This window comes from Heterodontus francisci, chromosome 2 (genome assembly GCF_036365525.1).
Source record: "Heterodontus francisci isolate sHetFra1 chromosome 2, sHetFra1.hap1, whole genome shotgun sequence".
NCBI classification, from domain to species: domain Eukaryota; kingdom Metazoa; phylum Chordata; class Chondrichthyes; order Heterodontiformes; family Heterodontidae; genus Heterodontus; species Heterodontus francisci.
In genome coordinates this window covers 127,486,211-127,513,146 of record NC_090372.1, presented here as the reverse complement: position 1 = coordinate 127,513,146, position 26,936 = coordinate 127,486,211, and the positions used below count along the sequence as shown (strand labels likewise).

General features: G+C 45.2%; 1 protein-coding gene across 1 annotated transcript in view; it reads right to left on the bottom strand.

Moving 5' to 3' along the window:
* The window catches only part of LOC137346769 (INO80 complex subunit C-like), a 72,750-nt gene that overhangs the window by 3,456 nt on the left and 42,358 nt on the right, over positions 1-26,936 (bottom strand). Inside the window, exon 3 of the mRNA XM_068010582.1 lies at positions 26,859-26,926. Within this exon, the coding sequence (XP_067866683.1) occupies positions 26,859-26,926 (68 nt within the window). The remainder of the gene's footprint in view (positions 1-26,858; positions 26,927-26,936) is intronic.

Below are 26,936 nucleotides of genomic sequence, written 5' to 3'. Positions count from 1 at the left end.
CCAAACATCCCCACCTGTCCCTATATTCCCTACCACCTACCTATAGTAGTGACTATTTATAATGGCCAATTTACCTATCAACCTGCAAGTCTTTTGGCTTGTGGGAGGAAACCGGAGCACCCGGAGAAAACCCACGCAGACACAGGGAGAACTCGCAAACTCCACACAGGCAGTACCCGGAATCGAACCCGGGTCCCTGGAGCTGTGAGGCTGCGGTGCTAACCACTGCGCCACTGTGCCACTTTACCTGACAAAGTGCTGGAAAGACTCAGCAGGTCAGGCAGCATCTGTGGAGAGAGAAGCAGAGTTAACGTTTCAGGTCTGTGACCTTTCATCAGAACCTGAAATGTTAACTCTGCTTCTCTTACCACAGATGCTGCCTGACCTGCTGAGTATTTCCAGCACTTTCTGTTTTTATAAAAGATTTTCAGCATCTGCAGTATTTTGCTTTTATTATTCCCTTTATCGGAGTCCTTCAGTGATAACTTATGCGCTGTACGGACGGGTCTAGTTAGTCGGTTACTTTAAGTAACAGAAACAGCTTCCGGATTCTGTCTACACTTTCTTCTGCTCGCCAACGCTCCACTCCTACATGATCTGCCTGATCTTTGGGAGGACCCTGTCTCCCGTAAGCTGGTTCTAACTAGTGTCCATTTCCCCAGAAACCAGAAGTTGTTTTTCCAGCTTGTGTTCGTTTTAGTTTCAGTTTCAATTCTAGTTTCCCTCTCAGTTAGGGTCTAAAAAACAAGCTTTGCAACTACGGATTCCATCACTCTCTGGCACATTCTCAGCTGAAATATCCCCTCTCGGCCGCGGCACATACTCATGTTCAACCTTCACCTAAATTGCACTAGCTCCTTCTCCCATTTCTCTGCACTCATGGGACTGAATTTAACGAACTTGCCACCAGGCCCGGAAAAGGGCGCCGTTCCCATCCATCACCTGGGCGGCCATTTTGCTGAGGAGCCGCGGGTCCCCTCCCCCCAATCACATGGCGGGGCGGGAGGAGAGTCGGTAATTACAGCATCAGACGATTCTGGAGCAGGTACTGCTGCCATATTTAAAGGCCTTAGAGCTATTTGCAGCTTAAAAACTTTGCTTGACTGGTTCCTGTACCCCACCATCTACCGAGGAGGGCAAAAAATGATGGCCGAGGCAAGACACAGGGTACCCCCACAGTTCAGTGATACCTCCCTGAAGATTCTCCTCCAGGTTGCAAGGGAAAGGCGGGAGGTTCTCTTCCCCAGTGATGGCAAGAAGAGGGCCTCCCACGGACCAAGCAAGCCTGGGTGGAGATTGCAGAGGAGGTCAGCAGCCATGGGGTCACCCAACGCGTCTGGGTCCAGTAGAGGAAGAGCATCAACAACTTTTATGTTCTGCCAAGGTGAGTGCTCCATACCACTCGCCTTTTTGAGGATGCATGTGTGCGCAGGAGGGTGCGTGACTAGGGGAGGGTAGCACTACAACGGCGATGGCTGAGGGGCTAGGGTATTGCCCCATCCTGATAGGTGCATGGCTGCATCTCGGCTATAGGCCACTTTCCTTCACAGCTCACTCCCCTTGACAGTGCGTGACAGAATGAGGTACATTAGATCTCCCAGTAGGGGACAAGGGGCGGACATTAGCAGAACTATCATGTTGATCTGTCTGACATTTTCTCCTATCTCCATCTTTCGGAGGTCTGTGGGTGGCCAGGCCTATGCTGAGCCCCAGGATGATGGAGTCTCTGGTATTGACAGCACAGGGCATGCTGGAGTTGCAGAGAGAGGCAAGGCAACATCTGGCAGAAATGCCAGGGATCATGTGCAGCCATGAGTGGACGATGGAGGAGTCTATCCAGGTCATGACTGCTGCCATGTCTCAGGCATATGAGCAAATGTCTTCTTCCATTGAGAGGCTGACAACCTTCATGGAGAGCCTGATCCCACAGATGCGCACAGACCTGCAAAACATTGCTGTGGCCATGAGATTAAAGCAGCAGTGGCAAGTTAAGAGAAGGAACTTGAGCATGGAGGCTTCTCCCGCTCCTAGGTGAGCAGGGAGGTTCAAGAGAGCCTTCAAAGGGAAGGAGGAGAGGCTACCCTCCACATTTGGGGGCTCTCCACAGGGCGCCCTGAGTATGGGCACCGGGGTTCCTCAGTCCTTCTGCTAGTGAGCCCAGCTCCAGCACCAGTCCAGGATATCCGCAGGCAGCCAAGGCCTTCCAGGCCTCAGGCAGCCTGAAGACACCTGGCAAAGTCATCACAGGCCAAGAGGGAGCCTTATCAGCAGCCCGCCTCCAGCTGCTGTCACAGGGATCACACCGTGTAGGAGTACCACAAATCTAACCAGAAGAACACCAACCCACACTTTGGATCTCACGGGTGTAGCAAATTTGTTTTGTAGTAATTCATTAGAATTTCCTTTGTTCAGATCAATAGTCACCATTGTCTGAAAGCAATGTGCCATTGCGCCTCAACACTTCCCCCTTCCACCTCAGAGAATGACCAATGTGACCACAGCCCTCATTAACATAATCTCCCATGGTCACTAGCGCGCATTTCAGCCTCTTGCAAGACAGGGAACAAAAGACAGAAAGAAGGCAAGAGTTCATGCATTAAGGTGAGCCTTTATTTGACTCTCAGTGAATAGATATCAGGGTGGCAGTAAACGAGTCATTATGAGGTCATCTCTTGCCTCCTTTGCAGGGTCTTCATCCATTGCTGCTTGCCCCTCTCGCTTCACTGCATCCTCCTAGTCGGTGTGTAACTGGCATCGCACCCTCATATAAGGCCTCCCCCTTTTGCAGTGCTGGACTGTGTAGACCACCACGATAAGAGATACCCTCACCGGCCCATACTGCAGGGCTCCACCAGATTCCTCGAGGCAGCAGAATCTCATCTTCAGCCCAATGGCCTGCACAATGGTCGCTCAGCTGGAGTCGTAGCAATTGTTAAAACATCTCCTCCACTGCATTGCGAAGGTTCCTCACAGACGTTAGAAGCCATATCACCAATGGGTAGTCCTTCTTCCAGAGAATCCATCCCTGAAGGCAAGTGAGGTGGCAGGAATGCATGAAAAGCTGTGGCACCTGGGACTGTCGAAGTATGTATACGTTATGGCTGCTTCTTGGGAAGCAGGCACATACCTGCAGGAAATGCTTTTGGTGCTCACTGACCAACTGATGGAATGGAAGCCCTTCCTGTTGATGAAGGTGGCTGGCTGCTCTGTAGGCCACATACATGCAATCGATTACACCTTGCAACTGGGGGAAATCCAGCTATGGCCCCGAATCCAATAGCTCTCAGCCTGACTGTCAGGGTCAGTCTGGTAGCACACATAGTCGCCAGCCCTCTTGAACAGGGCACTGGCCTTCTCCTTGATGCAGCAGTGCGCTGCAGCCTGGGAGACCCCACACTTGTCCCCTTGGATCCCTGGAAGGATCCAGATTGTAGAAGTTTAATGCAACAATTATTTTTATGACCACTTGCGTAGGGTGACCCACAAATCCCATAGGTCTCAACTCATCCTGCAGCAGGATGCATAAGTTGCGTTCACTGACAATGCTGCTCTGACATTTGGAGGTAGCTGGTCCAAGTCCGATACTCTCTCTGGCACTGGTGGGTCATTCTCGGCAAGGCCGGTTGCTGCTGCTCTATTCCTAGTGCTTCACAGACAGGTGCAGCTGCCTCTTGGCCCTCTCTCTGTCAGAGGAACTGCATCACACCATGGGGGTCCAGAAATACATGGTGTATGAGACACACGCCAGGTGACCTAAGGGCCTGCAGAGCACTGCTGATGCAGAAACGGCCCTGCCTTGGTAACTGAGGATCTGACAATTCTCTTGACTGATGGACCTCAGAGCCCAACCTTGATGATGGCCACCCCTCTCTGTTCCAACAGTGTGAGTGACCAAACACATTACACATCAGTTTGTCAGCCCTATACTGCCACCTGCACCCCACCAAACCCACACTTGAACCCTCTTGCAGAGCCCCAGGGACCCCAGACCCCCTTGCAGAGCCACAGCAACAGTCCCACAGTGGCCACCAAACTCCCCCTCTTCTTCCCCCATGCTCCTGTGGTCAAGGCTGCCTACCCATTGTGGCAATATGGCCTCTCACCTCTGTGCCAGGTTTTAATGAATCCGCTGGCCATGAGTGTCGCCTGCCAGTAACAGAATCGTGCACTGATCATTAAAACGGAATTAACTATATGCCAATGCATGTAAATCAGCATTTCAGCAATTTAAAGTAGATTCCCCCATTGCGTTGCGCAGGAACAATGCCTGCCATTGTCAAAATATGGAACCGCATCACAACGCCGGATTTCTGGGCATATGGTTGCGAAGAGATTCTCCATCCCCTTCACACCACCATATCCGCCTTCGATGGCCACATTAAACTCAGCCCATGGCCTTTCTTAGTTTCATCCTTCACATTTTTTTTTATTTTAAATATTCTTGGTATGTTGACATCGCTGGTAAGGCCAGCACTTATTGCCCATGCCTAGTTGCCATGAGAAGGTGATGCTGAGCTGTGTTCTTGATAATTAACTGAATGGCTTGCTAGGCCATTTCACAGGGCAGCAAAGAGTCAACCAGACCAATAAGGATGGCAGGTCTCCTTCCCTAAAAGATCATTACTGAATCAGTTAGATTTTTATGGCAATCTGCCAGCTTCATGGTCACTTTTACCAATACCAGTTTTTTATTTCCAGATTTAAAAAAAAACTGAATTCAAATTCTCACGCTGCCTTTGTGGAATTTGAAATCAGGCTCTCTGGTTTATTAGCCCACTAACGTAACGACAACACTACCAAGGTCACCACTTCAAAACTGTCATCTCAAATTTTTATTTTGAACAATGCCACTTCCTCGTTCCCTTAATGTCCAGATCAGAATCTACACCACTGAAGTTTCTTTGTTGCTAACCTTAGCCTCAGCCACAAAAAAGTGCAGTCAGCTTCAGCCTGCCAATTGCACATTGCACTTCAGAGAGTCAAGTTGTAACCACAATCTCAGACCAATGGCACTTGCTTGGCTCTCCAGCCCACACAGACTAGTTCCAGTTTCCTGGAGCTATGAAAACCCATCTGTTCTGAAATTATTCTGGTAACTCATCAAACTGAGGAATGCCACGATCGGGGCTTATTTAATCTGGTGAGCAGAGGTCCCAATTTATGGCCTTAAAAATGCAGATAATTTTATTTTTTGGAACAGCGAAGTCAATTAAAGAAAAGAAAGATTTGCATTTATATAGCATCTTCCAGGACCACAGGACAGCTCAAAGCATTTTACAGCCAATGAAGTATGTTTTGAAGGGTGGTGTCATGAAAACTCTTTATGCCAGAGGGGAAATACTAATTTCATCAGTTGGAAACTTACATTAGACTTTTAATGGAAAAATCTTACAAGTAACTTTTTTAAAAAACTGGCAGCCAAGATGGCCACTGCAATTTACATTTGGAACACCAGAAGATTATAACTGGAGACAAAAAGTCTCACCCAGCCTAGCCAGAACAATGGCTGGCTCAGTGATTGAATTACCTAGAATGGCCTTAACAATTTGGTCATCAAGGCCATCTACACCCATTGACTTTGAAAGAGCCAAACCACCACCACCACCCCCCCTCACCGTGTGGCTGGACATCTTGAAGCATGTTGCATCTTGAATCTCAGAGAAGATTCCAGAAAAAAAACTCATTAAAAAGGGGCTTGACAGTCATGTGACTGCCTGCACAGCTGTGGAGAAACTGTAAGCTTCATCACTCAGACAGCAGAGAGCAGTTACTGAAAAGCCATCAACGAAGCTGGCTCTCTCTATCTTTCTCTCTCCCCACTAAGTATTAAGAGAACATCCAGCTGTGACTGGGAACCCCCTCAAGTCTACAGACCGCCACAGCCAGGGGATGAGAATCAACCCCCTCTTCTGCCTTCAGGAGCGGAGTAAAGCCCGCCCACGACCGTGCATGTGGTGCAGCGAGGGCTTCAAGAATACAATTTCAGCTGAGGACTACTGGACTCACCAACTGCATTTAAAATTCCATTTATTCCAGACTTCAATCCAACCACCAAATCTGTTTTCCCTCTGTAATCAATTTGGGTGTGTGTGACTCTCATGTGAATGTGTGTGTGAATGTGTAGCCTATTTTTAGTATTTTTAACTGGGTTAGAGTTTTAAGAATAATAAACTTACATCTTTCTTGTCTAAACTCAAGAAAACCTGTCTGGTTCTTGTGCAATTACATTAGAGGAGCAGGAGCAAGCGCTCACTGAGGTGGTAAGTTCAATCACTATATTTAAACAAAAAGGATAAACCCTGTTGCGGTTAAGCAAGAGAAGGGACAAAATGGGAGCCTGGGACCCCCTTCTCATCTGGTCACAACAGAAGTCATGGCTGTAATGTAAGAAACGCGGAAGCCAATTTGCGCACACCAATTTCCCACAAACAGTAAGTGATAATGACCAGATAATCTTTTTTGTGATTTTGATTGAGGGGTAAATATTGGTCAGGACATAGGGATAACTTGCCTGCTCTTCTTTGAAGTAGTATCATGGGATCTTTTACATCCACCTGAAAGAGCGGACGGGGCCTCGGTTTAATGTCTGATCTGAAAGATAGGTTCAATAGATTGATGCCTGCATAAAAAAAAAAGGTATTTGCTTCAAGCAGGCAGAGCCTGAGCAAACTTCACCAATCAGTAGTTTTACCCTAGAATAAATCTCAATGGTTCATAGATACCAAATATGCTGACTCTCCTTGCCTGGTAATCCTTACCACACACCCCCCCCCTACCAATTGCATCCCGCCTTCTCAGGCATCAAGTACGACCCAGCACCTTGACTAAGTTGGCACACTTCATACCAACCTAAACGAGGAATAGACAATGAGAGTGAGCTGAGTATTTGATCTTGAATAGTGTGCGGTGGCAGGGGGTGGTGGGGGCAGGGGAGGGGGTAAGGCATCAAGCCCAATCCTTTCCACAACCAAAACCTACTGACACACACATGCCAGCAGTCACTAGATAGTGATCGGTAGGGAGAACCCTGGGTGATTTGACCCATATTAGTCTATGGACAGCGGAGGCAAATGTAGTAGCTCGTGCTATGTAGGCACAGATTAGTTAACTCAGGGCTGACTGTAGTTTACCAGCACAGTCCCTTCCAAAACCAAATATCAAAAACCTAAACAAGCATTTACAAGATAAACATGACTCATAATATTACTTACACCAGTATTAATAGCAAACCACTAGATTATTTATCACACGGTTTTCTTGGGAGAGGGGTAGGAAAAGAATGCCAACACAAGTCAGACCAAGTATGATGTACATGCTAATTTTTTGTTTAAAATAAACCACAGGACTGTTCTTGATATGTTTCTAATATTTGCTCTAATTGCAACCTTCCACCATGTGATTGGAGTAAGCAGTTCCTGTGGAGGAGCTGGCAGGCAGCACAAAAGGCCTCCTCCTGTAATAACATTTCTAGAAAAACCACTGGCCAGTACGCATATGCGCATTTAAAAACATATATAAATGTGTCTAAACTCTCAACAGTCCCATGGATTTCATTTTCTCATGGGAGCAGTAATCGGCATCTAGAAAAGTAATCTTAGAGATTACATGCTTTCAATAAGAGCTATGTAAATGGCAAGACGCTCAGTAGTCTTGCAAGGCTGAGCTATGTAGTTGAAATGCTATGGCCATTTTCATTTAAAAAATCAGATGTTTTTCCATTCAAAACAAGATTTATGAAAATAATCTGTGGTTTTCTTGGTTACTACAGGAAATAGTTCTAATCCCTGTAAGAACCCTGAACCAGTTTAAATGCTCTAGGGTGACATTTCCCTCTGGGAAGGATCACTGGCAATTTTTTTGATCAGTTTATCAATAAACTCATTTTATGCTGCATGCCCAAAACCTGCAGTAGCAGTCTACATGTCTGATCAGGTTGTCAGAAAACAGAAGTCAACTGCACTCTTGCATTTTGCACATAATGTGGGAAAAACTGGGAGGTGGAACTGGAGTACGCAGCTGCTGAGAAGCAGCTGGCAGCATGATACACTAAAAGATCCTCTCTTGTGCTGCTGACATTTTTACAAAACCACTGGCTAGTAACAGTTTGTATGCATGTGGGTTTTTAAAAAAAATAAAATGAAACCTGGAATGATGAGCTTTAGTTATGATCAGAGGCTAGAGAAACTAGGGATCTTTAATTCATGTACATTAGTTCATGACAGGAGCCATGTTCAACATTAGCCAAATGAGATCAGCGAACGCAGCACAAACATAGATTTAACTTCCAGGTCTGTATGGAAAAGGTTATTGTACATATTTACACTTGGCCAATTATGTTTTTTCAGTTCTCTATATGAGGATTATAAAACCACATGCAGTTATGTTATTTACAGATCAGGGAACGACAAAATGTGACCAATGGGAAAAAATCCAATTGCTTAGCATGTTGTACGAAGCCTATTACGTTTTTCCTTCACTGATTTATCATATATCATAACCAGCTAGCTGTTGCTTGGCTCCCTGCTTTATTACAAGGCTTATTATTATTGCTTTGGCTCTGCGTGGAGACCGATAGAGTCCTGTAGGGATCAACTCCATTTTCCTGTTTGCTCCATAGCCCTTGATACCATACCTAAAAGAAAATCGCTCTCTGTCTTAAAAGCTCTAATTGATCAAGCATCCACAGCCTTTTAGGGACGAGAGATTCAAATTTTTGCTACCCTTTATGTGAAAAATTGTTTGCTGATTTCACTCCTAAATGGTACAGCTCTAACTGCAAGATTATGCACCCTTGATCTTGATTTTGTCTGTATCTACCCTATGAAATCCTAACATTTTTAAACACTTCAATCAGATCATCCCTCAATATCCTATTTCCAAAGGAATATAAAGCTAAGTTTATGCAACCTGTCCTCATAATTTAACCCTCTAAGCCCCGGCATCATTCTACTGAATCTGCGCTGCAACCCCTCCAAGGCCAATATATCCTCCTGGGGTGTGGTACTCAAAACTGAATGCAGTAGTCCAGATTGGGGTCTCACCAAAGCACAACTTCCTCCCCTTTGTATTCAACCCTTTGAGATAAAAGGCTAATGGAATTTTGACTTCTAGATTGCTTCTTGTACCGGTCTATTGGCTTTTAATGGTTTGTGTATTCCCAAGCTTCTACCCAGTCAAAGAATCACCTGCAATGGCTTCCCTTCTCGATCCTAAACCATTACCTCTGGGATCCCCAAGGATCTATCCTTGGCCCCCTCAGCAGAAGGTGGAATTTGAATTTAATTAATAAATCTGGAATTAAAAGCTAGTCTAATGATGGCCATGAAACCATTGTCGATTGTTGTAAAAATCCATCTGGTTCACTAATGTCCTTTAGGGAAGGAAATCTGGTCTGTCCTACATGTGACTCCAGACCAACGGCAATGTGGTTAACTCTTACACGCCCTCTGAAATGGCATGGCAAGCCACTCAGTTGTACCTAACCGCTACGAAGTCAATAAAAAGGAATGAAACCGGACGGACCACCTGGCATCGACCTAGGCACCGGAAACGACAACGGCAAACCCAGCCCTGTCAACCCAGCAAAATCCTCCTAACTAACATCTGGGGCTTGTGCCAAAGTTGGGAGATCTGTCCCACAGACTAGTCAAGCAACAGCCTGACATAGTCATACTCACGGAATCATACCTCACAGACAATGTCCCAGACATTGCCAGCACCATCCCCGGGTATGTCCTGTCCCACCGGCAGGACAGACCCACCAGAGGTGGTGGCACAGTGGTATACAGTAGGGAGGGAGTTGCTCTGGGAGTCCTCAATATCGACTCTGGACCCCATGAAGTCTCATGGCATCAGGTCAAACATGGGCAAGGTAACCTCCTACTGATTACCACCTATCGCCCTCCCTCAGCTGATGATTCAGTACTCCTCCATGTTGAACACCACTTGGAGGAAGCACTGAGGGTGGCAAGGTCACAAAATGTACTCTGGGTGGGGGACTTCGATGTCCATCACCAACAGTGGCTCGGTAGCACCACTACTGACCGAGCTGGCTGAGTCCTAAGGGACATAGCTGCTAGACTGGGTCTGCGGCAGGTGGTGGGGGAACCAACACGAGGGAAAAACATACTTGACCTCATCCTCACCAATCTGCCTGCCACAGATGCTTCAGTCCATGACAGTATTGGTAGGAGTGACCACCGCACAGTCCTTGTGGAGACGAAGTCCCGCCTTCACATTGAGGATACCGTCCATCGTGTTGTGTGGCACTATCACCGTGCTAAATGGGATACATTTCGAACAGATCTAGCAATGCAAAACTGGGCATCCATGAGGCGCTGTGGGCCATCAGCAGCAGCAGAATTGTACTCAACCACAATCTGTAACCTCATGGCCCGGCATATCCCCCACTCTACCATTACCATCAAGCCAGGAGACCAACCCTGGTTCAATGAAGAGTGCAGGAAGGCATGCCAGGAGCAGCACCAGGCATACCTCAAAATGAGGTGTCAACCTGGTGAAGCTACAACACAGGACTACTTGCATGCCAAACTGCGTAAGCAGCATGCGATAGACAGAGCGAAGCGATCCCATAACCAACGGATCAGATCTAAGCTCTGCAGTTCTGCCACATCCAGCCGTGAATGGTGGAGGACAATTAAACAACTAACTGGAGGAGGTGGCTCCACAAATATCCCCATCCTCAATGATGGGGGAGCCCAGCACATCAGTGCGAAAGATAAGGCTCAAGCATTTGCAACAATCTTCAGCCAGAAGTGCCGAGTTGATGATCCATCTTGGCCTCCTTCTGAAGTCCCCAGCATCACAGATGCCAGACTTCAGCCAATTCGATTCACTCCGCGTGATATCAAGAAACAAATGAAGGCACTGGATACTGCAAAAGCTATGGGCCCTGGCAATATTCCGGCAATAGTACTGAAGACCTGTGTTCCAGAACTTGCCGCGCCCCTAGCCAAGATGTTCCAGTACAGCTACAACACTGGCATCTACCCTGCAATGTGGAAAATTGCCCAGGTATGTCCTGTACACAAAAAGCAGGACAAGTCCAACCCGGCCAATTATAGCCCCATCAGCCTACTCTCAATCATTAGTAAAGTGATGGAAGATGTCATCAACAGTGCCATCAAGCGGCACTTGCTTAGCAATAACCTGCTCGGTGATGTTCAGTTTGGGTTCCGGCAGGGCCACTCAGTTCCTGACCTCATTACAGCCTTGGTTCAAACATGGACAAAAGAGCTGAACTCAAGCGGTGGGGTGAGAGTGACTGCCCTTGACATCAAGGTAGCATTTGACCGAGTATGGCATCAAGGAGCCCTAGCAAAACGGAGGTCAATGGGAATCAGGGGGAAAACCCTCACAGTGGCGCAGTGGTTAGCACTGCAGTCTCACAGCTCCAGCGACCCGGGTTCAATTCTGGGTACTGCCTGTGTGGAGTTTGCAAGTTCTCCCTGTGTCTGCGTGGGTTTTCTCCGGGTGCTCCGGTTTCCTCCCACAAGCCAAAAGACTTGCAGGTCGGTAGGTAAATTGGCCATTATAAATTGCCCCTAGTATAGGTAGGTGGTAGGGAAATATAGGGATAGGTGGGGATGTGGTAGGAATATGGGATTAGTGTAGGATTAGTATAAATGGGTGGTTGATGTTCGGCACAGACTCGGTGGGCCGAAGGGCCTGTTTCAGTGCTGTATCTCTAACCTAAACTATACCTAGCGCAAAGCAAGATAGTGGTGGTTGTTGGAGGTCAATCATCTGAGCTCCAGGACATCACTGCAGGAGTTCCTCAGGGTAGTGTCCTAGGCCCAACCATCTTCAGCTGCTTCATCAATAACCTTCCTTCAATCATAAGGTCAGAAGTGGGGATGTTCGCTGATGATTGCACAATGTTCAGCACCATTCGTGACTCCTCAGATACTGAAGCAGTCCGTGTAGAAATGCAGCAAGACCTGGACAATATCCAGGCTTGGGCTGATAAGTGGCAAGTAACATTCGCGCCACACAAGTGCCAGGCAATGACCATCTCCAACAAGAGAGAATCTAACCATCTCCCCTTGACATTCAACAGCATTACCATCGCTGAATCCCCCACTATCAACATCCTAGGGGCTACCATTGACCAGAAACTGAACTGGAGTAGCCATATAAATACCGTGGCTAAAAGAGCAGGTCAGAGGCTAGGAATCCTGAAGTGAGTAACTCACCTCCTGACTCCCCAAAGCATGTCCACCATCTCCAAGGCACAAGGAGTGTGATGGAATACTCTCCACTTGCCTGGATGGGTGCAGCTCCAACAACACTCAAGAAGCTCGACACCATCCAGGACAAAGCAGCCCGCTTGATTGGCACCCCATCCACAAACATTCACTCCCTCCACCACCGACGCACAGTGGCAGCAGTCTGTACCATCTACAAGATGCACTGCAGCAATGCACCAAGGCTCCTGAGACAGCACCTTCCAAACCCGCAACCTGTACCAACTAGAATGGACAAGGGCAGCAAATACATGGGAACGCCACCACCTGCAAGTTCCCGTCCAAGTCACACACCATCCTGACTTGGAACTATATCGCCGTTCCTTCACTGTCACTGGGTCAAAATCCCGGAACTCCCTAACAGCACATTGGGTATACCTACCCCAAATGGACTGCAGTGGTTCAAGAAGGCAGCTCACCACCACCTTCTCGAGGGCAATTAGGGATGGGCAATAAATGCTAGCCTGGCCAGTGACGTCTACATCCCATGAATGAATTAAACAAAAAACGTTTGGATTACTCCCAGCACTACATGCTAGTGAGAGTAGAAATAGGAAGATAGGGAGGATCAATGCGTGGTTTGAGGCACGGTGCAGGGGGAACAGCTTCAGATTCTTGGGACATTGGGACTAGTTCTGGGGCAGGAGGAGGCAACTATTCAAAAGGGACGGTTTGCACCTCAACAAGACTGAGACCGATGTCCTCATGGGGAGATTCAATAAAATGGTTGGGGAAGGTTTAAATTAAATTGGCAGTGGGATCAACACCAGCATATAGAAGTAGAAAAGAAGAAGGTGGTGCATAAAAGGAGCGAGAGTGTTGGATAGTACCACAGAAGGAAGTAGTACCATATTAGGTAGGAGCAGACTAAGAAGAGCTACAAGGAATACAATGCAGGTATGTCAATGCACTGTGTGGTGAATAAGGTTGGCAAGCTACAAGCACAAATCGCCATGAGGGAATATGATGTAGTTGCAGTAACGGAAACATGGGTTAAAAATTGTGAGGACTGAGCGCTTAATATTCATGGATACAAAGTGTTCAGGAGGGAGAGGATTTCTGAAATGTGTTCAGGAGAACTTCCTTGACTGTATATTGGTGGTCCAACTAGGAAGGAAGCATTGGTGGATCTGGTTCTGTGGAATGAGGTGGGCCAAAATGAACCAAGTGCCTTTTAAAAAAATCTTTCATGGGATGTGGGTGTTACTGGCAAGGGCAGCATTTGTTGCCCATCTCTAATTGCCCTTGACAATTGAGTGGTTTGCTAGGCCATTTCAGAGAGTAGTTAAGAGTCAACCAGATTGCTGTAGGTCTAGAGTCACATGTAGGCCAGAATAGGTAAGGACTACAGATTTCCTTCCCTAAAGGACATTAGTGTACGAGATGGGTTTTGATGACAAATCGATGATAGTAATGGTGCCATGAAACTGAGACTAGCTTTCAATTCCAGAGTTTTATTAATTAATTGAATTTAAATTCCACCAGCTGCTGTGGAGGGATTTGAACCCATGTCCCCAGGGCTTTATCCTGGGCCTTTGGATTACTAGTTCAGTGACATTACACTTGGGTAAGAATGATCATCATAAAGGTTTTGATTAGCAATGAAGAGCAAGGAACAATCTAAAGTAAAACTTCTAAATTGGAAGGGGGCTAAATTTAATTGGATGCGAGGGGATCTAGTCAGGGTAAAATAGAACCAAAGATTGACAGGAAAAACTGTAACCGAACAGTGGGCAACCTTTAAGGAGCAGATGTTGGGTATATTCCAACAAGCGTGAAGGTAAGGGAACCAAAGCCAGGGCTCCATGGATGACAAGGGAGAAAGAGAATATGAAAAAAAAAGGGTTTATAATGAGGCAGGTGAATTATTCAAGCAAGAACCTGGTCAAGTACAATAAGTTGAGAGGGCAAGAGGAAAATAAGACTGGCAAAGAACGAGCATGAGAATAGAATGAGTTAGGTGGCAGTACATGAGGAATGGGAACCTTTTGCAACGTCAGCTAGCTTTGGATAGGTTGAAAGGCTAACAGTTTAGTGGGACTGAATTCAAGGGAACAGGAAGTGGATTTTAAGAAAGTGTTTGACAAAGTACCACATAAAAGGCTGGTTACCAGAATTGAGGCTAATAGAATAGGACGGGCAGTGTCAGCTTGGATAAAAAATTGACTTAAGGACAGAAATCAGCAAGACATGGTAAATGGTTGTTTTTCAGACTGGAGGCTGGTAGACAGTGGTGTTCCCCAAGAGTCAGTGCTAGGACCATTGCTTATGTCTTGGATATTGGAATACAGAGTAAAATTTTAAAATTTGCTTATGATACCAAACTTGGAGGTGTGGCAGACTGTGAGGATGAGACCAATCGACTGCAACAGGACGCAGGTAGGCTAGCAGAATGTGCAGACAAGTGGCAGATGAAATTTAATATAGAGAAGTATGAGGTGATGTATTTAGGCAGAAGGGATTTGGAGAGGCAATATAGATTTAGATTTTTTAGATTTAGAGATACAGCACTGAAACAGGCCCTTCGGCCCACCGAGTCTGTGCCGACCACTAACCACCCATTTATACTAATCCTGCACTAATCCCATATTCCTACCACCTACCTATACTAGGGGCAATTTATAATGGCCAATTTACCTATCAACCTGCAAGTCTTTGGCATGTGGGAGGAAACCGGAACACCCGGAGGAAACCCACGCAGACACAGGGAGAACTTGCAAACTCCACACAGGCAGTACCCAGAATTGAACCCGGGTCACTGGAGCTGTGAGGCTGCGGTGCTAACCGCTGCGCCACTGTGCCACCCTGACTTAATGGCACAGTTCTAAAGAGTGTGCAAGAACAGAAGGACCTTGGGGTCCATGTATGTCGATCTTTGAAGGTGGCAGGATTCCTATTGGGAGAGTAGTTAGTAAAGCATAACGGATCCTGGGCTTCATAGAGGTATCGAGTACAAAAATAGGGAAGTTATGCTGAACAGTCACAACTAGAGTATTGTGTCTAGTTCTGGGGTTGGTCTCCTTCGAACAAAGGAGATTGAGGGGAGATTTGATAGAGGTGTACAAGATTGTGACAGGTTTTAGATAAGGTAGACAAAGAATTAGCTGATGGCACAAGAGCTAGGGGACACAGATTTAAGGTTTTGGGCAAGAGACGCAGGGGAGGATGTGAAGAAGAACTTTTTTAATGCAATGACCGGTAATGACCTGGAACTCCCTGCCTATGAGGGTGGTGGAAACAGAAACTGTTATGAACGCTGAATCTTGTAACATGATTATGTCTTAAAGATTGTGATCGTTAAAAGTTCAGGATGGAGTCTAGTAGGTCAGCTGGCCTCACCTCCATGCTGCAAATGGTTTCCAGGACAACAGAGAACACAGATCAAAGATTATCTTCTGAAGAACATAGACTACAGCACTAACATCTGAAGAACAATGGGTTTCAACCCCTCAGACTTTTGTATTGCAAAACAAGGAGGCGGCACACTGGCACAGTGGTTAGCACTGCAGCCTCACAACTCCAGGGACCCGGGTTCGATTCTGGGTACTGCCTGTGCGGAGTTTGCAAGTTCTCCCTGTGACCGCGTGGGTTTTCGCCGGGTGCTCTGCTTTCCTCCTACAGCCAAAGACTTGCAGGTGATAGGTAAATTGACCATTATAAATTGCCCCTTGTGTAGGTAGGTGATAGGGAATATGGGATTACTGTAGGGTTAGTATAAATGGGTGGTTGTTGGTCGGAACAGACTCGGTGGGCCGAAGGGCCTGTTTCAGTGCTGTATCTCTAAATAAAATAAAATAAAATAAAATAAAATAAAAGGAGTCAGCCATTAAGAACGTACAAATAAACCAGGCAGGTGTTAACACTGGGAGGCAATGGAAAGGCCGAGTAGCTTTGTGGAACTCAGACTACTGGTCTCTGCATTTTGAAGAAGTATAAACTATTGAATTATAAGAGCAGATAAATTTAACAAATTTTCTGGAGAAAAAAGGGCTGTAAGGAATGAACCATTAGGTTGCGGCCTCAAGAAGGGACCCAGAAGGGTGCAGCCTGAGGGCAGGTTGTATGAGAAGACACCTAGCGGTGAGAGCGAAAGAGCATGCCTACCCTCCGAAGGTATACAGCGAAAGGCTGTGGAGATTTGAACCAGTTTTGAGAACTGAAGTTTGCAGAGGAGTAAAAGGACGTACGGGATCACTGGCAATCATATTATCCACGGATGTCTAGTTTGGAAGTGCTTGGAGTAGGGACCAAAGATAATATTGATTTTTGAAAAGTCTGGGAGATCCAACCCATTGCAACTGGGACGAATGTGGGACTTTCAGTCATAAAGGACGTCATCAAAAAGGACTGTGTAATGTAAATGTCTGTGAGGTTTTCAAGTGCTGAATAAAGTAAAGAAAGCACCTTTGTTTGTAATTTGGGGCATCAGCTACTTACAAAGTACTCTTTAGTAAATTGGGGATTTCCTTTAGTTTAGCTGTTGTAATAATAAAAGTCTTAAAACATCAAATTGGTCTGGGAGTTCATATCTCATTTTTTCACATTAACGATCTCTCTGAGGTTGTAACAGAGATGATCAACAATTTTGAAAGGAAACTGGATGGGCACTTGAGGGGAATAAACTTTCAGGACTACGGAGATATTGCAGAGGAATGGGAATGACTGGATTACTCTATAGAGGGCCAGCATGTAATTGATGGGTTCAACGGCCTCCTTCTGGACCGTAATGACTCTACAAGAAGATGTGATTGGAGAAGGTACGGAGGAGATGTTAGAGAAATCATAGAAACTAACAGAATTAGAGTTAGAGCAGGTGAGGGCTTGGGGGGAGGCTTGACTTGCTATGAAACGGATGAAGGGAAGCAGCAGTAGCAACTCAACGGATGTTCTATCTTAATGACATAGAAGTCCATGGACTCCTTGCACATGCTGCAGGGTGGAAGGGGCAGGGACAGCAATTTAGGGAGGCAATTGGTAGTGGAGACATGAAGTCATGGGTTATCTTTGCTCTTCACGATGATCCTGGAGTAGTGACTGGACAGAGCATGGCCATATCGCTTGATCTAGTCCAGCCATATCTGGTGATGGCTGGCTAAACCAGTTGAGTCCTGGATATGTTCAAATCTGCACCCCTTCCTCCTTGGCCTTGAGCAAAGATGGGGGCCATGTGTTCGGGGTGAGGGCAAATTCAACCAGAGGGTGGTGGCAGGTGGGGACTGGTCAGCGTTGAAAGAAGTGAAGAGTGCAGAACCTGTTGTTTGCTCTTATTTACTGAATCAAATAATCTTAAAAACAGCAGTGAGGGTCGAAGTTTGGCATTATAATCTGTTTACAATTTGAGTTTCTATCATTTACTATCTTTAATGACCATTTCTTAAAAGTCAAATGGCAATGTGCAACTTAAAGAACTTACAACAGGGTAGAGCTTTTAAAATTCGCAGATCAAATCTATCAATACGAAAACTCTAGTCTGCTTTTCACTGCGTGACGAGTATTTTCTCGAAGGGAGAAGGAAAGATATAAACACCTACTTCTTCAAAATAATCATTAACTGGCATTTATGTGGCACAAATGTTAACTTGCCACTTATCCAGATCTCATTGTGGGCCAGTTGGAGCAGCCTCATTTGGAGGAATTGTAAATGGAACTGAACACTGAGATGGTCAACAAACAGCCCCATCCCTGACCTTATAATGGTGAAAAGGCCATTGCTGAAGCAGCCGAGGATGGTTGAGCTGAGGATGCTTCCCTGACGAACTCCTGAATAGCCTCTGAAAACTACGCCATCTTCCTTTGCATCAGGTATCACTGTTGCCACTGGAGGGTCTTCTCTTTGACTTCAGTTTTGCTTGGGTTCCTTGGTGTCATATTTGGTTGACTGCTGCTTTAATGTCATGGGAAGCTACTCTCATCTCTCCTCTGGCATCCAGCTTGTGCCCATTTCTGGACCAAGGCTGTGAAGGAAGATTGGGTAATGGCTCTAATGGAATCATTACCAAATATTGGTGACCAGGTTAATGGTGAGGCAGATATTGCTTGATCACACTACTGATGATTCCTTTCACCACATAACTGATCATTGCAAGGATGCTGATATGGTAGTAATTGGCCAGGTCAGATTCATCGTCCGGGATCTTATGTGGCCCCCAGAGGCGGGGTCAGCGATTGGAGCGGGGGGGGGGGGGGGGGGGGGGGGGAAAGGGAGTTGCATGGAGTATCGTGATGGGTGGCAGGGGGCAGAGGGCCTGCTGCCACCCTGTTGCCAAGCAATCTTCCCGGGAGCGGGATAGGCCAATGACAGTTTTCCTGCCCACAGGCCAATTGACGTACTTAAGTGGCTTATTAATGGCCAATTGAGGGACTCTTCCTTACTAGCGGCGGGTGTGCCTCCACCATGCAGGGATGGAGTCTTGTACGGCATATGGGCTTGGGGGGGGCGGGGGGAGGCCTCCTTCTTGGGAAATCTGTGGCCCACGGAGGAACCTGCTGGGAAGCACTTTAACCCCTGGGACACCCCTCCACCTGGACTGCATGACCATCCCCCACCACCCCCTCTCAACAGGGCCTTTCGGACTGGCCCCAGCAGCCCCACCTTACTTACGTGAGGTCTAGGGTTTCAGCGCTAGGCCTGGATCCAAGGCCTCTGTTGTACCGGCAGTGTGATTTTCACCCTTTCCCTTATTCCTGCTCGGGTACAGCTCCAAAGGCAAATCAATACCCTTCCTAAGTGACCACTGTTTTTGTGTGCACCCAGACAGTGAGTATTGGCATACTATTCAACTGCAGAAGACATCAAAGCAAACCTGGTCCGGACACTGAATAATAGTAGTAGTAATCCTGGTTGAGTTTTCTACATCCTAGCACCAAATCAAATTCTAGCACCTCAGCTACCAGTGATCAAACTTGGGATTTTCTCATTCGAATTACTTATATGCTTTCATTACCAACTGAGCCAAATTTCAATGTCACAGCATATTTCCTGTGGAAAATGCACTATAGACCAATTAGTGTTAATAATGAAAACCAAATAGGATACAGATACAAAGAATCCAAGCAGTCTGGTACACATTAATTACACCAAATCTGTCTTGTGGAATAAATATATACAAAAGAATTATGAAAGAATCACTGGCCCACAAGTTATAGGAGCTACATTTGTTTCCTCCAAAGTAAATCCTGTATAATCAGTTAGTAATCTCTGGGTCTTCAGTTATTACGTCAGGAAGAAAATATCCCACAAATAACCACAGCAGATAAACATAAATGAAGGACAGCATTATTGGCATCAAGAAAAGGCCTTTTGGCTCATGAAGTCTCCTTCCAGAGCTCATAGACTATCCATTTTATCAAGACTTTACCACAGGCATTTAAATCACTTAAGACAAAATTCTATACAAGTGCATAAAAATATAGAAAATCCTACTTGTTTCATTTATCTCCACAAATTTAGCCTTGGTCGATCATCCACAGACAGCATTCCCCTCTCCTTACTCAGTCGCACAATACAGACAACTTTAATCATTTTAATCTATACTTAACCCTACATTCATTGATCCATTTCCAACCATATAATTATCAAGCTGCTTTTAAAAGTGACTAATCAACACTGTTTGATCAAAGAGTCTGTTCATTGGTAAATTACTCTTGGTTTTGGGATGGGTGAAGAACAGATTTTTCTAATCTCGGTTTTTATGTGAGTACAGAGATAAGCTGAGGGCACAGATAGACACTTGGAAGAATGCTAGCATAGCTATTACTAAAAATGGCTTAAATAAGAGCAGCTCAACATTCCTGGTTACAGGGTTTTCAAATGGGATAGAAGGGAGGAATAAGAAGGGAGAGTCACAATATTGGTTAAAAGAAACAATTACAGCTGTGAGGAAGGATGATATGCTAGAAGGATCATCAAATAAGGCCATATGGGTTAAACTGATGAACAAAAAAAAGGGGGCAATCATCCTGCTGGGAGTATACTATAGAGCCCCAAACAGAGGGAGATAGAGGAGCAAATATGTAGGCAAAATGCTGAGAAGTGCAGAATAAATAGTAGAGGATTCTGTTTACACCAATATTAATTGGGATAAAATCAGTGTAAAAATTATAGAGGGCACAGAATTCTTAAAATGCATTCAGAACAGTTTTAGCCAGTACACAGCAAGCCCAACAAGAGAAGGGGCAGTCTGAACTTAGTTTTAGGGAATGAAGCCGGGCAGGTAGAAGGGACATCAGTGGGAGAGCATTTTGGTAATAGAGATCATAATTCAGTTAGATTTAGCATAATTATCAAAAAGACTAAGATAGACAAAGAATAAAAGTTTTAAATTAAGGAAAAGCCAATTTTATTAAGCAGAGGTGTGATTTGGCAAACATGGACTGGAAACAGCTACTTGAAGGTAAATCAGTGTTAGAGCAGTGGGAGGCATTCACATAGGAGGTAGAGAGAATTCAGAACAAATTTGTTCCCACTAAGAAAAAGGGTGGGACTTCTAATCTGGACCCCACTGGATATCAAAGTGCATACAGAGTAGCATATGGCAAAAAAAGGGAAGCTTATGTCAGATGATTAGACCTCAATAATGAAGAAAGCCAAGAGGAGTATAGAAAGTGCAGGGGTGAAATTAAAAAAGGAAACTAGAAAAGCAAAAGGAGAGGGCATGTAAAAATATTAACAAGTAAAATCAAGGAAAATACAAGCTGATTAATAAATAGATCAAGAGCATAACTAAGAACTAAGGAAGGTGTAGGGCCAATTAGAGACTGAAAAGCTAATGTGTGTGGAGATGGAAGACATGGACACAATTCTTAATGAATGCTTTGCATCTGTCTTCACTAGAGAGTGGGACAATGCAGACATTTGGTTAAGGAGGAATGTGAAATATTGGATGGGATAAACCTTTGTTTAGTTTAGTGATACAGCACTGAAACAGGCCCTTCGGCCCACCGAGTCCGTGCCGACCATCAACTAATCCTACACTAATTCCATATTCCTACCACATCCTGTATTTCTGTATTTCCCTACCACCTACCTATACTAGGGGCAATTGCTTATGGCCAATTTACCTATCAACCTGCAAGTCTTTGGCATGTGGGAGGAAACCGGAGCGCCCGGAGGAAACCCACGCAGACACAGGGAGAACTTGCAAACTCCACAAAGGCAATACCCAGAATTGAACCCGGGTCGCTGGAGCTGTGAGGCTGCGGTGCTAACCATTGCACCACTGTGCCACCCTTGTGAGGGAGGAAATATTAAAAGGGGTTTAATATCCTTGAAAGTGGATAAATCGCAAGGCCAGATGAAAATGTATCCCAGGCTGCTAAGAGAAGCAAGGGAAGAAATAGAGGAGGCTCTGACCATCATTTTCCAATCCTCTCTGGCTGCAGGCATAGTGCCAGAGGACTGGTACCATTGTTTAAAAGGGAGAAAAGTATAGCCCAAGTAATTCTCAACATTCTATTCAAATTGCCTGTTTGCATCTTTCTACATTAACAAGGAGAACCTTGCAGTACTCCACTGCTGATTATAGCAGCAAAAAGCTGAATTAAACTATAATTTGGGTTGCATCTGAGTTAATTCAGGTCCTGTTTGCATCAATGAATAGGGAAGAGAGCTTCAACCTACATATACTCAGTGACTTAAAAATGACATCCCGTGATTTGGTTCCGCCTACAATATATGGGATTTGCACTCAACAGGACAGTGATGACAGCTAAAAGTATGATTAGTCTGAATGACAACACTTTACCCTCCCCCTGAATTTGTAAAACATTAACTTTTCTCATATTTATCAGTACAATGCTTCTCCATTAATGAGACATGCTGGCAGGAGGATGGAGGGAGAGAAGAAGGAAACAGGGAAAGAATGTTTTAACCAAGAGGAGAGGTGGATGTTGGTGGCGTAGTGGTTATATCGCTGAACCAGTAATCCAGAGGCCCAGGCTAATACCCTAGGCACATGGGTTCAAAGCCCAACACAGCAGCTGGTAGAATTTAAATTCAATTAGTTAATAAAAATCTAGAATTGAAAGCTAGTCACAGTAATGGTGCCATGTCCGAGGCCCAACCATCTTCAGCTGCTACATCAATGACCTTCCTTCAATCATAAGGTCAGAAGTGGGGATGTTCGCTTTTGATTGCACAATGTTCAACAACATTCGCAACCCCTCAGATATTGTGAAGTGATTCATTTTGGAAGGTCGAATTTGAATGCAGAATACAGGCTTAAACACTTGGTAGTGTAGAGGAACAGAGGGATCTTGGGGTCCATCTCTATAGATCGCTCAAAGTTGCCACCCAAGTTGACAGGGTTGTTAAGAAAGCGTATGGTGTGTTGGCTTTCATTAACAGGGGGATTGAGTTTAAGAGCCGCGAGGTTATGCTGCAGCTCTATAAAGCTCTGGTTAGACCACACTTGGAATATTGTGTTCAGTTCTGGTCGCCTCATTAAAGCTCCCACATCCTTCCTATAGAGAGGGTGCAGAGGAGATTTACCAGGATGCAGCCTGGACTGGAGGGCATGTCTTACGAAGAAAGGTTGAGGGAGCTAGGGCTTTTCTCATTGGAGCAAAGAAGGATGAGAGGTGACTTGATAGAGGGGTACAAGATGATGAGAGGCATAGATAGAGTGGATAGCCAGAGACTTTTTCCCAGGGTGGAAAGGGCTATCAGCAGGGAGCATAATTTTAAGGTGATTGGAGGAAGGTTTCGGGGAGATGTCAGAGGTAGGTTCTTTACACAGAGAGTGGTGGGTAGGTGGAATGCACTGCCAGCGGTGGTAGTAGAAGCAGATACATTAGGGACATTTAAGCGACTCTTGGATAGGTACATGGATGATAGTAGTATGAAGGGTATGTAGGTAGTTTGATCCTAGAGTAGGTTAAAGGTTCGGCACAACATCGTGGGCCGAAGAGCCTGTACTGTGCTGTACTGTTCTATGTTCTATGTAGAAATGTAGCAAGACTTGGACAATATACATGCTTGGGCTGATAAGTGGCAAATAACATTCACGCCACACAAGTGCCAGGCAATGACCATCTCCAAGAGAGAATCTAACCATCTCCCCTTGACATTTAATGGCTTTACGATCGCTGAATCCCTCAATATCAACATCCTAGGGGCTACCATTGACCAGGAACTGAACTGGAGTAGCCATATAAATACCATGGCTACAAGAGCAGGTCAGAGGCTAGAAATCCTGCAGTGAGTAACTCATCTCCTGACTCCCCAAAGCCTGTCCACCATCTACAAGGCACAAGTCAGGAGTATGATGGAATACTCTCCACTTGCCTGAATGGGTCCAGCTCCAACACCAACAACCAGGACAAAGCAGCCCGCTTGATTGGCACCCCGTCCACTAACATTCACTCCCTCCACCACCGACACACAGTGGCAGCAGTGTGTACCATCTACAAGATGCACTACAGCAATGCATTGAGGCTCCTTATACAACACCTTCCAAACCCACGACCTCTACCAACTAGAAGGACAAGGGCAGCAAATGCATGGGAACACCACCACCTGCAAGTTCCCCTCCAAGTCACACACCATCCTGACTTGGAACTATATCGCCGTTCCTTCACTGTCACTGGGTCAAAATCCTGGAACTCCCTTCCTAACAGCACTGTGGGTGTACCTACCCCACATGGACTGCAGCGGTTCAAGAAGGCAGCTCACCACCACATTCTCAAGGGCAATTAGGGATGGCCAATAAATTCTGGCCTTGCCAGCGACGCCCACATCCCATGAATGAATAAAAAAAATGAAACTATCGATTGTCATAAAAACCCATCTGGTTCACTAATGTCCTTAAGGGAAGGAAATTTGTCGTCTTTACCTCGTCTGGCTTACATGTAACTCCAGACGCACAGCAATGTGGTTGACTCTTAAAATGCCCTCTGAAATGAAGGCCTTGCGAGCCACTCAGTTCAAGGGCAATTAGGGATGGGCAACAAATGCTGGCTTTGCCAGCTATGCCCACATCCTATGGAAGAATGAAAAAAAGGATTTGTATATAAAAACCTATAAGTGGTGCTGTTAAACCCCAAAAGTACAGAATCATTGATCCCCACTGATTTCATTATTTCTAATTACCAATCTTCCTGCTTCTGCCTCTCTTCAAAGAAAGATGCCCAAGTGCTACAGAACATCTCTGGGGCTTCTCTGGTGCTTGGTAGGTAAATGCACTGTGTGGTGTTTCCATACCAACCAGAAGGCTCCAGGTTCGATCTCTGCTTTGTACTGAGCCGGTTGATCTCAGCTGCAGTAGCAGCTGGAGTACCACAATTGTACTCATCCCTCCTAGCCCAAGAGCAAAGAATCAGTTACGGTCCCACTTTATTATATCGTGATTCTTGCTGGTATGTGTGTTCAGTGAAGGCAGGATTAGAATTAGTTGTGATAGCTCTATGTCATAATAGCATATTCACTCTGTAGATACTGTTATGGAAGTGCTTCAATTTTTTGTTAATTTTTTTGAGGACTCTTATTTTAAGTGTGGAAATGGATTCATTTTGGAAGATTGAAGATTGCATTGATGCTGAATTTTGTGTTTTGTTGAAAGTTCACTGAAAGGACACAGAGAGGTATTGTTTGAAAAAAACCTTTTACTGGATATCACATGCCTTAAGTTCAATAAACAAACAGAAATCCTGGTGACTTGGGTGGGGGGGGGGGGGGGGAGATGTTTACAGGGAAGTGACATGTCAAGATTTAGGAGGGTCAGGAGGTGGTTTCACTTCTGAGATATTGTTTAGGTTCAGTTGGAGTGTGGACACAGTGTTGAAAAGCAGTTGGTTTTGTAGCCTGCCAAGAAGAAACCCCAAGCTCATCTTTCTACACTTCTCTAAGGGACCCTCAGAAATCCAGAGTGCCAGCTCATCTTTTGCTACATATTTGAAAAAACCCTGCGAATCTAGAGTGTGATAACTGAACCCCTGATGCCACATTTCTCCTGGAAAGCCGACCAGTTAATTCTCGACATCTCCAGAATGAAGTGCTTCTGAAAGGATCCCAGTGACCTGTCTCCGTGTACTAGATGCCAGACCAAAAGGGACAACTGACATCCTTACATATCATCTCTTTTTTCTTCACGAATAAGCAAGTATTTGGTCAAAGTATTCCTTTTTAATCAATTTTTTGTAAAAGGCCTCTGCAGAAAGAATTTCTTTATTTTTTCAGTGTGTGTTTGCTTGAGTGTGTGGGGTATTATGAAAGTTCCCTTTTAAATTTCAGTCTGTGTGTTGATACTTTGCTTCATTACTGATGAATCATGTTTTTATAATAAACTGCTAATTTTGTTGTTTGTTAAAGAAACCTGGTTGATGTATTTTATTCTGGGATAAAGAGTAGAGTAAATGATTGACCAGATCAGTAACTGGGTAAACATTTAAAAATGTATGTCGTGACCTGTGGAGAAGTGGAACTAGAAAAGACAGTGCATTCCTCCCGCCTTGGTCGTAACAGTACACACAACAGTCACTTCATATAGAGGGGGAATGCCAGCACCAGTGAACAGGACCAGTGGGCGGCACAGTGGTTAGCACCGCAGCCTCACAGTTCCAGCGACCCAGATTCAGTTCTGGGTACTGCCTGTGCAGGTTTGCAAGTTCTCCCTGTGTCTGTGTGGGTTTCCGCCGGGTGCTCCGGTTTCCTCCTACAGCCAAAGACTTGCAGGTTGATAGGTAAATTGGCCATTGTAAATTGCCCCTAGCGTAGGCAGGTGGTAGGAGAATGGTGGGGATGTGGTAGGGAATATGGGATTAATGTAGGCTTAGTATAAATGGGTGGTTGTTGATCGGCACAGATTCAGTGGGCCGAAGGGCCTGTTTCAGTGCTGTATCAATAAATAAATAAATAAATAAAGTAAATTAAATTGTGATAAAAGTCTGAAGATTACGATAGAGCATGAGCATAAAATGCTTCCACTGCACAATACAACACAGCATTAGGATTCAGGCAGAAGCCCCCCACAAAATTTTTTAAAAAAACTATCTCTTCATATTGCTACAAATTCTAATGTCCTACGTAGTAAATTATGCACTGCAAATTAGTATAATGAAATACAATTTTTGTGTTGCGCATACATGGATTGACTAGATTCATGGTAAATATACTCAAATCCTTCCATGGCCCTGTCCTCCCCAACTCTAACATCCTTTAGTGTTACAACTACCAAACTCCTCCATTCTGCTTTTGCTGGCCTCGTGCATCCCCTCCTACTAGTGGCCAAACCATCAACCGCCTAAACTCCACAATGCAGAATGTGCTCACCTAACCTCCCCCACCTCCTTTAAGAGCATCCTTCCATCAAGCTGTTGGTCATCAGTAATATCTGTTTTTTTAAGTTCAAAACTTAATATTTTTCCTTACTTCTGAAGTGTCTTAAGACTTTTTGATTTAAGGCGCTACATAAATACAAATTGTTTTTGTTTTAAGCTATGCAATCACAACAATTTCAGGTTTCTAGATCAACGTGGTAAATAACAATAGTGGAGTATGATGACAGTGTTCAAAAGGTAGCCTGCAGTCAAACTTGCTAGAATGTAATATTTGCATAAAATCAACTTAATGCAATGAAAACAATGTACTTTACTTACAGGAAGTCCTGAAATGTCAGAGTATTTTTTGGCCGGTTTAAAGGAAGGAAGAGCATCAATGCTGGAATCTGAAGATTA